Source organism: Ovis canadensis, chromosome 3 (assembly GCF_042477335.2).
Source record: "Ovis canadensis isolate MfBH-ARS-UI-01 breed Bighorn chromosome 3, ARS-UI_OviCan_v2, whole genome shotgun sequence".
Classification (NCBI taxonomy): domain Eukaryota; kingdom Metazoa; phylum Chordata; class Mammalia; order Artiodactyla; family Bovidae; genus Ovis; species Ovis canadensis.
The window spans coordinates 169,368,835-169,385,394 of NC_091247.1; the positions used below are offsets into that span (position 1 = coordinate 169,368,835).

At 52.3% G+C, this 16,560-nt stretch overlaps 1 protein-coding gene across 1 annotated transcript; it reads right to left on the minus strand.

The window, feature by feature from the left end:
- Positions 1-1,075: 1,075 nt before the first annotated feature.
- Positions 1,076-11,158, minus strand: GDF11 (growth differentiation factor 11). The gene is made up of 3 exons (XM_069585058.1): positions 10,532-11,158; positions 5,001-5,398; positions 1,076-4,471 (listed from the first exon to the last, which is right to left on the minus strand). Exons 1-3 carry the CDS (start codon positions 10,983-10,985, stop codon positions 4,091-4,093), a joined length of 1,233 nt encoding a protein of 410 aa, XP_069441159.1. The 5' UTR covers positions 10,986-11,158; the 3' UTR covers positions 1,076-4,090.
- Between the last annotated feature and the right edge of the window lie 5,402 nt (positions 11,159-16,560).

The window sequence follows — 16,560 nt, forward strand, 5'->3', positions numbered from 1 at the left end:
TGTGTGTGCATACCACATACGCAAATGCTTTGGGGGATTCTGAGAGTGAGAATAGGTGGGAGTCGTCCCAGTTGTTCCCTTACACCCAGCTCACTGACAGGAAAGCCGGCTTTGTGGCTGGGGCATTGACTTCCCAGCTTCTCCACCATACACCAGAAGCTGTAAATGCCCCTGTCTGCTGGTTTTTAGCTTGGGGCCCTCTGTCTTGTGGGCAGAGACAAGGTATAGGGTAGCTACTCGTCCATTCGGTTGCAGATGTTTGAGGGTGAACATCGTCTTGTAACTTGGTGTTCTCTCAAGGTAGGAAACAGTGGACCTTGGGTGTGGTGGGGGATCTGCTTTCACTGGGGGCACAGTGAGAGGTAGGTGTGGAGAGAGCAGCTCCTGGTGGGGAGGACAGCCTGTAGCACTTCAGTCCTCCCTGAGCTTGGTAGTTGGTCCGAGGTGGGGTCAGTCTGCCGAACTGCCAGGGCAGTGTGCACAGTGGCACACTGAACCCATATTGTCCCCCATTCTGGGTCAGATTGATGTCACAGGAACTTTCCTACTTGCAGTTACAGGCAGGATTCTTTTACTGCTCCCCCCACTCCCACCAATTTGTATGCCCTGGGAAGTGTGCTCCAGCGACACGGGAGACATTTTTATAGTAGAATGAAAGTATTTAAGATGCTTAACCATTCTTGGAACACCAGAAGTTCAAAGTTGGGTTGGTTTTGTGGATTTTGTTGAAATTTTGTTGCGAAAACCTAGGGTCAGGGAACTGCAGGAAAATAGGATAGATATTATCTGAATCATATCTCAAGAGGACTTAGATCTTCTGCTCTGTGGAGGCTGGGAGAGGGTCTTGTAATCTTTGGGACTGTTCAGGATCAAGCCTCCAGTGAAGAGTTGGTTTAGATTCCCTTTCTTGCCCATCCTCTGCCCAACCTTCCTTGGCTGCAAGCCCCAGCTCTCATCCCAAAGACCCCCATCTTACTCCTTAAGCACAAAGTTTCATTCTCCCTCAGATCCTCGGCTTCCTGGTCTCCGAGGTGTAAACATGGCGCTTGATTAGGGAGAAGAGCTTAACGCTGAATTCTAAATTCTTTGACTGCTTTTATTTTTCTTTTTTCAGGTTCAAGTGCTGGATTGTGTCATGTGACCATCCCAAAACTCAGAGCACCCTATGGCCATCTTTGCCCTCTGTCACATAACTTGAAAACTGCCTGATGGCCTTTTTGCAATAGTTCCCTTCAGGAAGCCTTGATCTCAGTGAAGAGGTCCTTTCCCGGCATTCCAGTGCCCCTGTCAGCCCCATACTCCTCAGACACCCTTAACAAAGGCAATCACACACACGGTGTAACAAATACACAAAGTAAATAATAATTACACTAATTATGATCAGAGGGGCACTGGCCAGGTCCACACACATCATAAGGTGAGAGGGGTTACTAGTTCCCACTAGTTTGCTGGGCTATGCCTCCAAGCCTCTTTACCCCATGCCTCTTTGGGGGTGAGGAAGACCAGGGGAATGAGACTTCAACTCATAGGTTTATGTTCATAAGAGAACGACCTTCCCCCAAAGGTCTTTATTTGGTGGCATTAAAGGGGCATATTCTAAGTGTCTCCAAGTCTACTGCCCCAGCTCTCTAGAATTTGTAGAGGGAAGTCACCTGACGCCTATTGCCCAATCCCCACCCTGTGCCAAGATCGAGAGACATGGGCATTTGACCTTGGAGGAGGCATCTTCTGTTCTTCACTTCTCTGTTCCTCTCTTCCCACCAAGGAAATGTGAATGGTGTTGGTGGTCAGGTGCATCTTGTTCTCCAAGATTGGAGCAAAAGGAGTGATGAAGAACAGGGCCAGAGAGGAGAGACTGGGGGTCAGTACTGCTGCTGCACGGGAGGAGGCAAGTCGAAATGAGCCCTTGCCCTTTCCTGTACCAAAATACCTCATCTCACTTTTTCACTATGGGAATGGGAATAAGATGCCAAAATTCACCACCATCACCTTTCCAAGGGTGGTTACATACCTTTGCCCCTTCCATCAGCTGGGCCAGGCAGGAAAGTCATGTTCTTGGGAAGAACAAGCCTTCCGGGTCAGCTTTCCAGCTCAGGTTTTACTTGTGTTCCGTATTGTTTGCGTCAGACCCATGACTGCTGGCTCTACTCAGAGTGCGTTTTGCTGAAGGTTCTTTCCCCCTCCACTCCTGACATCCTCTAGGCTCCTGCCTGGAGCCAAGAGGTCTGGAGGTGAGGTATGGATAGGGTATGGATCAGAAGATTCTCAGCTCCTTGGTGTCAGGCACTGTCCAGCTGGGAGGCAGAGGGGAACTTGTACTCTGAAGCCTGTGACTCCTCTAAGCCTCACATCTCTTCACCACTACTCTGGTGCCCTGGTTATCTGTCCCACAGCGAGAGGTATTTTATGTCCATAAAGTGCCCGTGGTAAGTGCTCAGAATTCATCTCTTGGCTGTGGCGGGTGCTGCTATTTTCTCATTCCATCGAGGGGAAGAAACTGAGGCACAGTGAGTCCAGAGGAGGATGGGTCGGGATTGTGAAAGGAATGAATAGGCCCAGCTAGTGACCTGGAGTGGCAACCAGTCCCTGCCTGCTTTCTAGCTTTCCAAAGCAGGAAGTCTCCATCCTTCCCAACCTCTGCTCTAACTGGCCTTGTCAGATGCTTTTCCCCACTGTATCATCCCCTCCCTGCTGCCAGGTACTGCTAGATTCCAAAAATAAAAGATAAAATAATTATAGACACTCTGCTCCCTTGTTCTACCCCCTTCCACCCTGAGCTTTGGGGTTGGGGGACCGAAAGTTCCCCCTTCCAGAACCCCTTCCACCTTTGTCTGCTGGCTCTATTCCCTAGCCCAGAGCAGTGATTTGGATTCAAATGCCCTGTATCCTTCAGCCTCCCTACTCCTTTCTTGACCCCTCCTGACCCTCTGCAGACCTGGAGACTCTGGGCTGTCTCTACTCTTCTTTTTATGGACCTGAAGATAGAGGCGGGGAGCAGAGGCATTCCGCAGGCTCTTTGGTCTCTCTCTTGACTGGGGGGAATTTGGGCATAAGCAGGCCACACCTCTGCCTAAGGAAGTCAGTACTGAGAGGGTAGACCTGAGGGTTAGTTCCGTGGCTCTCATACAGATCCTGGATGTTGAGCCCCTCCCTCCCGCCCTCCCCCCACCCCACCCCACCCCAGCTCCTAAACCCTAACCTCTTACCATTTCTGTGACTGCTGGAATTCAGTTCAACCCATTTGGCCCAGGAAGTTTAAGTAGGGTGATTTGGGGTTGGAAACTTCCATGTCAGCCCTCTTGCCCTCTACTCCCATTCTCAACCCTGGAAGCTTTAAACAAGTGCTTAAGTAGGTGAGTATTGAGGGAGAACAGGGTTTGGGGAATAAGGTACAAATGGGGCACAGTGGGCAGGGGCCCATCTATTTAAGTAAAGCCAAATACCAAAATATGAAATACCAAAAAATGAAAAGTCATAATAAATAAATAAATAAAATTCCCAGATCCTCACTTTTGCCCCTGCCCTCACTTTCCTTCCCCCAGCCACTACTGGAGGGAGAAAGAGAAGCTAAGAATGGATTTTGATTTCCTCTCTTTCTGAGAATGGTAGTCAGGGGACCTCCCCAGCCATACCAAGCCCCTCACCTTGCCAGTGGAAGAAAGGAGGCTTGGCGTGGGGCTTTCTCTTAGTACTCCACTTCGGTCTCTTTCACATGGTTATCTCTGCCTAGTCTCTGTCTCTCCTGCATCTCTATCCCTTTGCCTTCTCACTACTGCTCTTTTTGTTCCTCTGTCTCTATCCCTCTGCTCTACCTCTGTCTCTACGTCTCTCTGTCTTCTTGCCAAACCTTCTCACCTCAAACATTCCCCACCTGACCATGCCCCTCCTCTCCCCCTTTCCCCCAAACCCCTCACCCCTCAATCTCCCACCTGCCTCCCTCGGGTGTGCAATACAACCGTGTGGGCAGGGAACAAGGTGTGATGTTACATCTGAAGAGGTGGAGGGAGCTCTAGGGCTTGGGGAGCAGGGGGTCAGGGCTTGGGGTGTCTAGGGGCAGGGTCTGTTGGGGAGGCATCCGCTGTCCCCCACCTTAGGAGCAGCCACAGCGATCCACCACCATGCCAGGGATCTTGCCGTAGATAATCTGCTGCTTGTCATTGAAGTAGAGCATGTTGATTGGGGACATCTTGGTGGGTGTGCAGCAGGGCCCGGCAGAGCCTCTTGGGTTAGCCTGTTGCACCAAGTGGGTGTGTGGATATTTTTGCATAAACATGTACTCGCACTGGCCGGAGCAGTAGTTGGCCTTGTAGCGTTTAGGAGCGATGATCCAGTCCCAGCCAAAAGCCTCAAAGTCCACAGTGAGGGGGTAGCGGCAACAGCGGGACTCACTTGAATGTTCATCGCAGTCCAGGCCCAGGTTCCGCCGGGACCGTTTTGTGTTCTCTAGGACTCGAAGCTCCATAAAAGGATGCTGGGGGTGAGGGAGAGGAGAAAGAGATGTAATAGAGCCTCGAGGAGCTCTTACTCCCTGTTTCTTCTCACCTGCCCCTCAGTAGGGGCAGAACAGAGACCAGTGGTTTCTCAGCTTCTCCACAGCTCCCCTCCCCAGCCCGTTTTCTACCCACTTTTCTTACCAGCTAGCCATGTCTCCCTAAACTCACCTTCCCTAATTCTCTCTCTCTTGGCAACCTGACTCTCATCAGCCCCTTGGCCCAAGGTCTCAACAACAGCCCATCTTTGTTGTCCTGTGAATCTATTAACTCACACCTTCACCCCAAATACAGTTTTCAACTGTTGGCCAGCCTTGGATCTCTGAAAACTGGTAGCACCCTATTACCACCATCACCACCACCACCTCACTCCTCTAGAGTCAGCTCCGGGCCTAGAAAAATCATGCTGGTCCCTAACCCCCTTTAGTTCCTGCTCTACCATTTCCAACACCCCACCTCCTCAGGGCCAGGTTATGCATATCTGCCAATTATCTCAGGCTCCCTGCTCACCAGCCCCTCAGCTCCCGGCCCCAGGGAGGTGACAGCCAGGTCTGTGCCACTAGGATCGAAGGCGTTGATCTCGATGCCCCAGTTGCTCTGTGGCTGGCGGAACCAGCTGTGTAGTACTTGCTTGAAGTCGATGCTTTGCCAGTGGCCGGAGCGTGAATGCAGGTCAATTTTGAGTGAGCGGATACGGATGTGACGCCGGCCTCCGCCCCCTCCCCCTGCAGTCCCTTCCCCAGTTAGTGGTTTCAGTCGCAAGATCTGCAAGTAGACTGTGGCTGGGCGGGGCACAGGCCGGAGATACACCCACAGCTGGGCCTTCAGTACCTTTGTGAACATCACCTTGGGGCTGAAGTGGAAATGGCAGCAAAGAGGGCTGCCATCTGTCTGCACCGCAGGGTCGGCTGATAAGAGAGAAGGGGGCACAGTATCAGCAAAGAGTGTTCGTGGAGGAGGTCAGCAGCCCTGGAGGCATTGACTGCTCAGACTCCTCAGTCTGTGTTTTCCAGTTCTTTACCCTTCTCCCCTGCCTGTCTTCTTCACTGTTGCATCACTGGTACCTAGAACAGCACCCCCCCCCCTCCCCCCCCCCCCCCCCCCCGCTCTCCTTGTATGATAATGGCTCTATCAGGCCTTCCTAATCTGCAACCCTTCCTTAAATGCATAGGTTCCTCTCTACCAGGTAAGCTGCAAAAGTAGTTATTGGGGAATTCTTCACGTGCAGTCTTCCCTTCTTCCAACTTTCATAGCATATAGGGCTCCACCTTTTTCTGAACCTTTGATGCTCCCCATAAAAGCCAAACTTCTTACCACACCTGCTGTCCTCAGGTCACCTTGCCCCATTTCTGCTCTATTTTGTCTGGTGGCCAGGTGTAGCCTGGCACAGGCCCCCTCGCCCAGAACAGACGGCCTCCGGGAATGGATAACCCAGGGTCCAGATAGGGAGCAAGGACTAAATTTATTCCATGAAGTAAACCAGAATTCAAATCTAGGCTTCTTGCCTCATTCCCACTAGAAATAACACACCCGGAAGAATGGAACTCCTTAAGCACTCCCAATTGTATCTGGGCTTCCCGGGTGGTGCCCCACCTGCCAGTGCAGGAGAGACAAGAGACCAGGGTTGATGACTGGGTTGGGAAGAAAGGAAGTGGCCACCCACTCCAGTGTTCTTGTCTGGGAAATCCATGGACAGAGGAGCCTGGCAAGGCTGTCCATGGGGTTGCAGTTGGACATGCGTGTGCACATATGCACCTGATTGCTCAATCCCTTGACCCTGGGAAAAGCTCCCTCAGCTGCTTCCTCTTCCTCACCATTAATGCCTCCACTTTCAAGAAAGGGAAGAGCTACCTCTGTGTATTGTTTCTCCTACTTTCCCAAAGCATCAGAAATAAAGTTCAACAAATCAGATCAACTATAATGTCTTCTCTCCTCTGAGCTTCCTTTGGTTTTTCAGTCCAGTGCCAATAAGTCTGTAAAAAGTCATTAACATCCAGCTTTACATTTTGGCCAATTTCCCCTTGTTTTGGATCATAATCTGACCATTCTTGAGTTTAAAGGATGATTCTTAATATCTGCTTCTGTTTCCATTTCAGTTCCTCTCAGTTCCCCTTTCTAATCTCAGTTGGGAGTGCCCTAAATCATGTTTCTATTTGTTATGAATATCCATTATCACTCTTAATAGCCTGAGGAAGAACTAAGAATGAACTTTCAGAGCCATAAAAGGATGATCAGAAGTCCAAGTCCATATGTATCATGCCCAGGTCTGCATAATCATGGAGAATTTATCATTTGTTGCTTCATAATCATTCCCCCATTCCCCACCCTAGGAGATACTAGGAGGATACTCCAAGTTGAAATGGGGAGGTAAGTGCTCACTGATCTTCAGATGTTCAGGAACCAAGACACAAAGTTCCTTTGCAGCTTTCTTTCTCTAAGTTCTTCTCCAAGCTTCCAGAGCACCGGTGGTCCAGTTAGCCTCCTGCTAGATTTTCAGTGATGGGGCTGGAGTTTCAGTGATGGGGCGATGGGGTAGAGTTTGGGGAGTGGAGTTTCAGGGTTGAGGAGAGTCCCTAGGGCAGGGTAGCTGCTGGTGAGATGGACAGTGACAAGCAACAATCCAAATAGCATACTATGCCTAATTTCAGTATAGAGATGGTTTTATTTTCCTGCCTGCCTTCACCATTAAGGACTAATCTCCATGAGGGCAGACACTGTGTTGATACTGCTTCTGTACTGCTCACCACTGTAGCTTCATTGCCTCCCACAGTACCAGGCCATGCTCAGTAACTACATGCTGAATGAACTCCCTAAGCTCCCCATCTTAAATTACATAGGCAAGTCCTCGATAATTCTTCCTGGCATAAACCCTGTTCTTTGGCTAAAATTTAAGTGGGTTTAATCACTACCTGACTCATTAACCAATATGTGACCTTATTCACCAAGCTTCTCATTGTTACAGATAATAATCCTTGCTTCATAGGAGTGCTGAGCATTAAATAAAGAATGTGAAAATAGTAGTAGTTTCTCAGTTGGTTTATTGTTAATTTTGTTAACTCTAAACATGTATCCCTACCTAAATATGACCCGAGGCTTAGTGATGGGGGACTAGGTTCCAGGGCCCCATCCTTCTAAGGCTTTGGTTCCTTCAGGCAGAGTCCCCCATCCCCACCCTTGGGAATCATCATACACTTCTCCCCCAGTGGATATGAGAACAGTTGGTACCACAAGGGGACAGGATGGAGACACTCGGAGAAAGAGAAAGGAGAAGAAAGGAGAGACTGGAGAGGGTGAGAGAGAAGAATAGAGAAGAGACTTAGAGATGAAGACAGACATCTAGAAGAGATAGAAGTGGAGGAGAGAAGCAGAGGGGAAGATCATGGTAGGGGGAGAAATATGTTTGGGAGCTGGAGAACACTGGGAGAGGAGGAGGGATGCTAAAGGAGTTGAATGGGGGTTAGGAAGCTGAAAGGAGGTAGGCAGCCAAGACCAGTGGGGCAAGGAGAAAGGATAGAATACAGGGGGAGGAACAAAGAAACAGGTAGAGTCACAGAGGGAACCAGGGGCTTGAGAGCGTGCCCAGTGCTAGCACAGCCCAGCTCCCAAGGGGAGGGAAGGAGCCACATCTGTGCTGGATTGATCGGGTTGGTGGCAGGCAGCAGGTCAGGTTTAGTAGGCGGCTCTGGTCTGGAGAGAGGTCACTGCACTATTTTCAGCAAAAGCCCAACCCCCTCCCTGCTCACCACCTCCTCCTCTTCCCACACCCCCCACTCCCAAACACCAAACACACTTTCCTCACCCTGGCTGGAAAGCCTAGGGGCAGGAGGTTGGACCGAGAGGGCAGGGGCCTCTGGGTGTAGGGAGGAGAGAGAGAAACTGAGGGGCTGGGCTTGGCTCCCTGAAGGGCAAGGGGGCTGGGTTCCCAGGATGGAGGCTGGGGTGGGAGAGCCTGAGAGGGTGGAGGGAACTAGGGCAGGCAGTGCAGCCTAGGAGAGGTGGGGGCTGGGGTCCAGGGTAGAGGGCTGGGGGGAGGGGAGGGAGGGGGAGGGGAGCCGAGGCCATCTCTGCTGACAAACACCTCCCCCGATTAGCAGAGCACAAGTCTCTTATTAAAGCGGGTCCCTGGGGATTAGACTATAAAAGTCTCTTTTTCCTTTTCCCCTCTCTCCCTCCCCGCCCCTCGGCTCCCCCTCCCTCTCTTAAGAGCTCAGCTTGTCTCTTAAAGGGGACGTACAATACCTGGCTGGAGACCCAGTTCCCTAGTTATCCAAGCCCTGGGGTGGCTGGAGGGTAGAAGCCGAGGTGAAACCCCACCTGCTTGTGTCCTTCCCCCTTCTGCCCACCCCCTGAGTCTAACCTGCATTTCCCAAACTGTGTGTGCAGCATCTGTTCACTTCCTGCATCCCAACGACCAGAGCGATCTCTGGGCTCCGGCCTATTGGTTAAGAGATGCTAGGGATAGAATGAGCAAGGGGAAGTCCACAGCTCCATCCCTCACACTCGAAATCCTCACACACCCGCACCGCATAGACCAAAGTATCTCTTTCCTCCATACCCTTCATCTTCTTCCAGCAAACTCTTCTTCAGAATTCCTCAACCACTCTTGTTTCTAACTTGATTTCTAACCCCCATCTCTGCTCTCAGTCAGTCTGACCATTGCTTGTATAAAAGCAGAACCTTAAGAACAGAAGGGAGACTGAGGAACTCAAGACCAGATCCTAGACCTTCCTACCCCCACCCCAGGATAGTTTCCTAGTCCCTTGAGTGTGCTTTTCTTTACAGCCCTAACCAAGTACTGTGGCGTTAGGGTCACAGAAAAACTGGTGGCAGTGTTGGGCACTCAGCCTCCCAGAGGCACACCTGGGTTCCTGTGCCTCTCCCTTGGGGGTGGGCTGCTAGGACTCCCCTCAGCCCTCAGCTTTTTATGACCCATTTGCCAATAAACCAGTCTCCCCCTCTTCTGTTCAGAGCCATAAAACCAGTTGGTGGGGAGGGGGGCGACTTTGCCAAACCACAAGGGAATGAGGGGATCTGGTTCCCAGCAGTTGCTGGGGGTGGGGTGGGTGGGGGGAACACCTCAGTGCGAGGAGGGGGATAGGGCATCATTTGACCTTAGGGAGAGCTGGGGGGGTTGCAGGGGGTGGGGTTGGGGGGGCAGTGTTGGCCTGGATTTTCCAGGCCATAAAATTTCAAAGCAGCTCAAGTCTATTAACATGTTCATCTTACGTTTGGCCAGGGACTAGGATGCCTGGGTTCCCCTCCCTCCTACCAAATTTTTTTCCTCCCTCAGTCTTTCTCTCGCTCCTCAAGCCTGGTTGTGGCTAGAGGCGGGTGAATATGAGATACAACATTAAGGTCTGAGTTGCCAAATGGGTGCCCTTAGCCCCAGCGCCATGGAGTTGAGTTCTCTGAGCTCTGTTAGTACCAAGAAGGCACGGCTTTCTCGGCCCCTGGGGAGAGCCGGTGTCAGAAGGGCTCCCGGTGGAATGGGTGCCGGCTGGGTGCCTGCTGGGCCCTGGCTGAGATACAGGGCTCGGGATCTCATTCCTGGGAGGCGGAAAGGAGCCCTAGGTTTTCGGCAGCCCGAGGGGCGCGTTGCAAAGCCCAAGGTGTACGGGGCGGTGAGTCGGTGCCAGGTCCATTGAGAGGCGGAGAGCACGGCAGCCTGGCTGGGACTGCGCGAGTCCCGGAGCCTGCCGATTCTGTTCTCCAGCCTCTCCACCAGGACCCTTCAGGATGAGTTGCCACCCCTCCCCTCCGCTACAGAATCCCCACAACACGGGTGCGAGGCGGTATCTCGCAACCCTTTCCGTTTGCCCCCTCACCTCCGGCAGCGGGGCGGCACACAATTCCGCAGCCCGTCTCCACAGCTCGGAAAACTTGTGGAGCAGCCCCCGCCCCCCCATCCATCAAGTTTTCGCAGAAAAGGGTTTCCGGCCGGAGTGACCCGGAGCGCCCCGCTTCGGAGCCGGAGGCGCTCACTTTCTCGGAGCCGGAGCGGGAACCAGCACCCCACCGCTCCTACCCCGCCGCCCACTTACTCTCCTGGGCCATGCTAATGACAGTCTCGGTGGTGGCGTGGTACTCGTCCTCCTCCAGGAAGTCCTCGGGCTGCAGCGCGTCGCCCTGGAAGTCGTGCAGGTCCAGGATCTGCTGCAGCGGCGGCGCCTTGGGCAGCAGCTGCTTCACCACCTCGCGGCTGATGTTGGGCGCCTCCTTGAGCCGCAGTTTGCTCAAGATCTGCGACTTGATGCTCTCCAGGCGCAGCTCGCGGCTGTGCTGCCGCCACACGCACACGGGGCAGCCGTCGGGCTCGGGAGCCACGGACGGGGCCTGCCGGCTCGAGCGCTCCCCCCCGGCCCCCGCCGCCGCCGCCGCCGCCGCCGCCGCCGCCGCCGCCGCCGCCGCCGCGGGGCCCTCGGCCGCCTCCCCCCGGGGCCGCAGCTCCAGGGCGAGGAGCAGGAAGCCCAGCAGCAGCGGGGCCGCGAGCACCATGCTGGAGGGGAGGGGAGGGAGGACTGGGGGGCGGGGACGCCGGAGTCCCGCGGGGAGGGGGCGGAGGGAGGGGGAGGAGGGGGTCCGGGCGGCGTGGGGATTGGGGGCTGCCCGGCCGAGGGGGAGCCGGGGGGGCCGGGGGCGGCGGGCGCGCGGGCGGGGCGGGCGGGCGGCCGGGGCGGGCGGCTGGGGGGGCCCGAGCCCGGGCCAGGCCCTTTATAGCCCCGGCCCCCGTGTCGTCAGCGGCCGCGATTGGCTGCGGAGCCAACAAAAGAGGCAGCGCTGTCATCCGAGGCGAGAGAGGGAGCCGGAGAGAGCCGAGGAAAAGAGAGGGAGGGAGCGAGGACTCAGAGAGAGGCAGACAGAGATCCTAGGGTGAGGGAGAGGAAGGGAGAGAAAGTCAGAGTCAGAGCGACCAAGGGGATCCTGAGAGATAAAGGGGGGAAGTGGACACCGATCAAGGGCACAAAGATAGAGAGAGCAGGAGGAAGAGATGAGAGAGACAAAGGCAGGGGTAAGAGGGTCGGGGGAGGGGGAAGACACTGGGAGGAGAGACTTAACTAGAGAGACAGAGAAGGAAAGTGACAGGCATAACGAGTGGGGGACTTAGAGAAGACAGGGCAGAGAGCCACCAGGGAGGAGAGGGGGTATGGCCAGACCACAGGAATTCAGGGGTGCACAGACATGGGAGCAGGACCAGAAGCCCGGGAATGAGAGAGGGAATGAAATCTGGAGGAGGAAGGCGGCGTGGGCAGAGACTGGGAGATACCAAGGGAGCCCCACAGAGGAGGCAGACGCGGAGGATCAGAGGAAAACGGAGATGGGAAGACAGCCCAGCAGTGAGAGTCAGCTTTGGTGGGAGCACTGAGAGTTCAGGGGGAGGCAGTGGAGAATTTGAGCCCAGAGGAGCCCCAGCTATGAGAAGGACCCCAGGATCAGAAAGGGGCCTGGAGAGAAGCTTCAGGCTGGTCTCCTCAGGGGGATCAAGAGATGGGAGAACTGGACATGGAGGTTAGCAAGGGAGGCTAGGAGAAAAAGAGACTAGGGCCAACCTGAGAAGGTGGAGAGGTGGTGGGAAGTCCTGAGACCAGAGGAAGACTTGGAGCCAGGAAGAATGTGAATGTGAAATTGAGGCTTGATTCACTGATAAAGGAGTCAGTAGGCTGGGAAAGGCAGGGACTGGGGACCACTGCTGGAGGAGTGAGAGGAAGCAGCGCCAGAGACCACTGTGCTTGCAGAGCAATCGGGATCTCTGGATTCCCAGGTGTAGTTTTGGATCTGGCAGGGTTCAGAAGTCTGAGAAGGGGCTTGTAGTTGTAGGGGCGAGGATGAGAGAGAGATCTGTCTTCAGAGACCTCAGTTGGAGAAAGTGAAGTCCCCAGGGGAGACACCCAGATATAGGACCAGCCCTAGTCTTCAGGTGTAACCCTGGGTACAGCCAGAGGGCAGAGTAGAAGAGCACCAAGCTACTACAGTGCTCCTGAAGTGCTTAAGTTTTTCTGGTTTTGGATACCTCTTCCCAGACCCTCAGTTTCTCCAGGATGATTTATTGAGTCTAAAGCCCAGAGGTCAGGTCCTCCTCACTAGGGAGGATGCCCACATCCTTTCTCTCTGCCTTGCTTCTCTTTAACTAAATGACTTGTTTCTCTGTGTGCTCTCCCACTTGTTGTTGTGGTATGTCTCCAATAATAAACTTTGTACAAAAAAACTATATTAATGAAGCTCTAGAGGTCAATAGACAACCAATAGACTGAACATATTTGAGGGGATCAGATCAGCTCTGGTTTCCTGGCACACATAATGTTTATTTAATAAGTGGGTGAACATTACTGGACTTCTCAGGCAGAACAGCGGGACATTGGCTTCCTCTTTGGACTAGATGGAGCCCTGGGTGTAAGGACAGAGTTGGGCTTGGGAACTGGAGTGGAATGAGGCAGGGGGAAACTGCGGGCCTAGGTATAAAGAAAGGAGGTTGGGTAGGGATGAGGAGGACCAAGGTAGGGAGCATTGAAGAGATGATCTGTTCTATGGAGAACAGGAACTAAGACTGCAGCAGAATGGAAAACAAACGAACAAAACAAAAACCTTAGACAGCTGGCTCCTTCCAAGACATGAGCATCTTAACCTTTCATCGATTCTTCCTCTATAAAATAGGATCGCCTTGCCTGCCCTCACTGGTTGTGAGGATTACACAGCAGTCATTCAGTAAGGGCATTCACAGGCTCCTTCTTCATGGTTCTTTGCTCTACTTTCTGATTTTCCAGAGCAGTGATTACCTTCATCCCATACTTTAGCCTATCCTGTTCTCCAAAATGTTTTTCTGATGTCATTTCCTCAGCAAAATTCAAAACTCCTTGAGAGCAGAGGTGGTGTCACCTCTCTTCCTCAGAGGAAGTGGCCCAGTTTTTACTTCCCTACTGAACATGTAGCTAGTGGCAGGTCTAGGAGATGCAAAGAAAAACAAGACTTACTCCCAGGTTTCCCTGGTGGTCCAGTGGTTAATAATCCACCTACCAATGCAAGGGACTGAGTTCGATCCCTGGTCCAGGAAGATCCCACGCTCTGCTGAGCAACTAAGCCCATGTGCCACAACTACTGAGCCTCAAGCTCTGGAGCCCGTGCTAGGCAACAAGAGAAGCAACCGCAATGAGAAGCTCAGCTCTTGCACCACAACTAGAGAGTAGCCTCACCCTGCTCTCTGCGACTTGAGAAAGCCTGGTACAGTGCAGCAACAAAGACCCAGTGCAGCTGAAAAAAGAACAACAACAACAACAACAAAAACCAACGGAACAACAACAATAGAAAAACTTAGCCCTCCTTTTCAGGGAGCATACAGAGGAGATAGGACACTAGGTAAACAATCTTGGCCCAAACTCCAGACCAGATGCCTCCTTGATATTGCTATTTAGAAACACCCTCAATCATAGATGAAATATGGTAAACAAAGAACGTCTCTCCCCTGAATTGTGCCCCCATTCTGCTATTTCATTTTAGTGAATGACAATCATCTAGGTCAGAAACCTGGATGTAGCCTTTGCCCTCTATCTGTTGATCATCTCCACAGTATCTTGGCACAAATGTTTCCTCTTCTTGGAACAACTCCCCCTTCTACCTCCATTCCCTCCCTCCCTCCCCTCAATTTACTCTTTCTTCAGGTCTCAGTATAGATGAGATTTTGGATATGTCTTTCAGGAGTCCATTCTTGACTCCCAAGTGTACAGTAGATGCTTCTCCTAGCTATATCTGCGTCCTGTGTGTCGTGGGGCTTACTCACATAGCTTCTAGACTCAAACTGAGGTTGCCTGGGTTTAAGATGCAGCTGTCCTGCTTTTCTGGCTGTGTGAACTTGACTCTCTGTCTCAGATTCCTTCTGTAAGGTGGAGATAAAAATACTGGACCTATTTTATAAGGTATGAAGATTAACTGCCTGACACCCAATTCTAAATGAGATAGTCATTACTATCACCCAACTTATCAGTCTCACACTGTGAGATCCAAGAAAGCCAGAAATTTTTTCAAAGAATTCTTTCAGTTCAGTTCAGTCATTCATTCGTGTCTGACTCTTTGTGACCCCCTGAACTGCAGCATGCCAGGCCTCCCTGTCCATCACCAACTCCCAGAGTCCACCCAAACCCATGTCCATTGCGTCGGTGATGCCATCCAACCATCTCATCCTCTGTTGTCCCCCTTCTCCTCCTGCCCTCAATCTTTCCCAGCATCAGGGTCTTTTCAAATGAGTCAGCTCTTTGCATCAGGTGGCTCAAGTATTGGAGTTTCAGCTTCAACATCAGTCCTTTCAATGAACACCCAGGACTGATCTCCTTTAGGATGGACTGGTTGGATCTCCTTGCAGTCCAAGAGACTCTCAAGAATCTTCTCCAACACCACAGTTCAAAAGCATCAATTCTTAGGTGCTCAGCTTTCTTTATAGGCCAGCTTTCACATCCATACATGACCACTGGAAAAACCATAGCCTTGACTAGACGGACCTTTGTTGGCAATGTCTCTGTTTTTTAATATGCTGTCTAGGTTGGTCATAACTTTCCTTCCAAGGAGTAAGTATCTTTTAATTTCATGGCTGCAGTCACCATCTGCAGTGATTTTGGAGCCCAGAAAAATAAAGTCAGCCACTGTTTCCACCGTTTCCCCATCTATTTGCAATGAAGTGATGGGCCGGATGCCATGATCTTCGTTTTCTGAATGTTGAGCTTTAAGCCAGCTTTTTCACTCTCCTCTTTCACTTTCATCAAGAGGCTCTTTAGTTCTTCACTTTCTGCCATAAGGGTGGTGTCATCTGCATATCTGAGGTTATTGATATTTCTCCCAGCAATCTTCTTTAGTGACTTTGAATAAAGAATGAATGAATCTTGCTCGCTGGCTCTGGTGAGAGTCCCGTTAGGGAAAGAAAACTGTATATGCACGGCCAGAAAGAGTTATGAGTATCTGCCAAATACTAGAGAGCAAGAGTTGGGAACTTGTGACACAGAAAGGATTTCTGCCTCCTGGCTTCCTCCCGCGGATTCCAGGACTGCATTTAATCCAATGAGTGGGCAAGACTGTCATCTGGTGGTAGAATCTGGAATTTCTGCTTCTTGGAAGCGGGACTAAAACGGACCTTTTTTCTTCCCCCATACTTGGCGTATTTTTCACTTTAGATTTCTAGTCTGAGAAGTTCTATATCATAATGTATTGAGGCTTGCTCCTCTCTCCACCCTCTCCTACATCTTGCCTCTTTCCTTGAGTTCCCTCAAGCTTGGGAATGTTGGGTTGGGTTCCCTCGGGTTGCAGGTAACCCTCGGGAGTTCTCTTTCAGGAACCTCAGATTTCCAGCTGTTCTAGACCCAGTCTCGAGGAGGGAACGCTACTGGCTTTACGGCAAAGGAGTTAGGAGAGATGTGGACATTTAGCTCTTTCCTCACAACACTAGCTAACCAGGGTTTGTGGCCCCGCCCACTGCCCTGGTCTCCCAGGCAACTGTCCTCCTGCTTAGGGTGCCCCTCTCCGGGTGTTACCCCGGCAACCTTCAGTCCCACCTCCTTTAAGGTCCTGACTGGTTCATAGCAAACGTAGGTTGGAGCCCACCGGGAGGCATTGAGCTTTGAAGGTTGTGAGTTGCTGGGAGAGAAGCAGAGATGAGGTTTCAGGAGCTGCTGGAGGAAAGAGGTGCTCGTGTAGCCTTGGGTAGCGGGGCCGTTATGTTTCATCCTCAGGAAAAGGAGCTGTAAATCCTGGGAGCCAGGTCAGCAGGGCTCTAGGTCAGAGGCACCTGGCCCACTCTCAGAGTTGCAGACTCCAGCACGGGGCGGGGGCGGGGGCGGGGGCGGGGGCGGTGTGGGGGGAGGGGTGGAAGCTCGGTGGGAGGGACGTGGGGGGAACCACTCTAAGGGTAAAGGAGCACTGCTACCGTTCAGGCCACCCCACACCCAAACTGCCTTCATCAGAGCTGGAGTCTGTGGGCAGTAACTCATGACCCCTGACCGCCACCCCCCGCCCCCCCCGACTTCTTCTTGCTTCTTCCTCCTAAAGGCCCTAATTCTAGGGTCGGTGGACTCATTCCCTGGCACTGCAGGTCTTT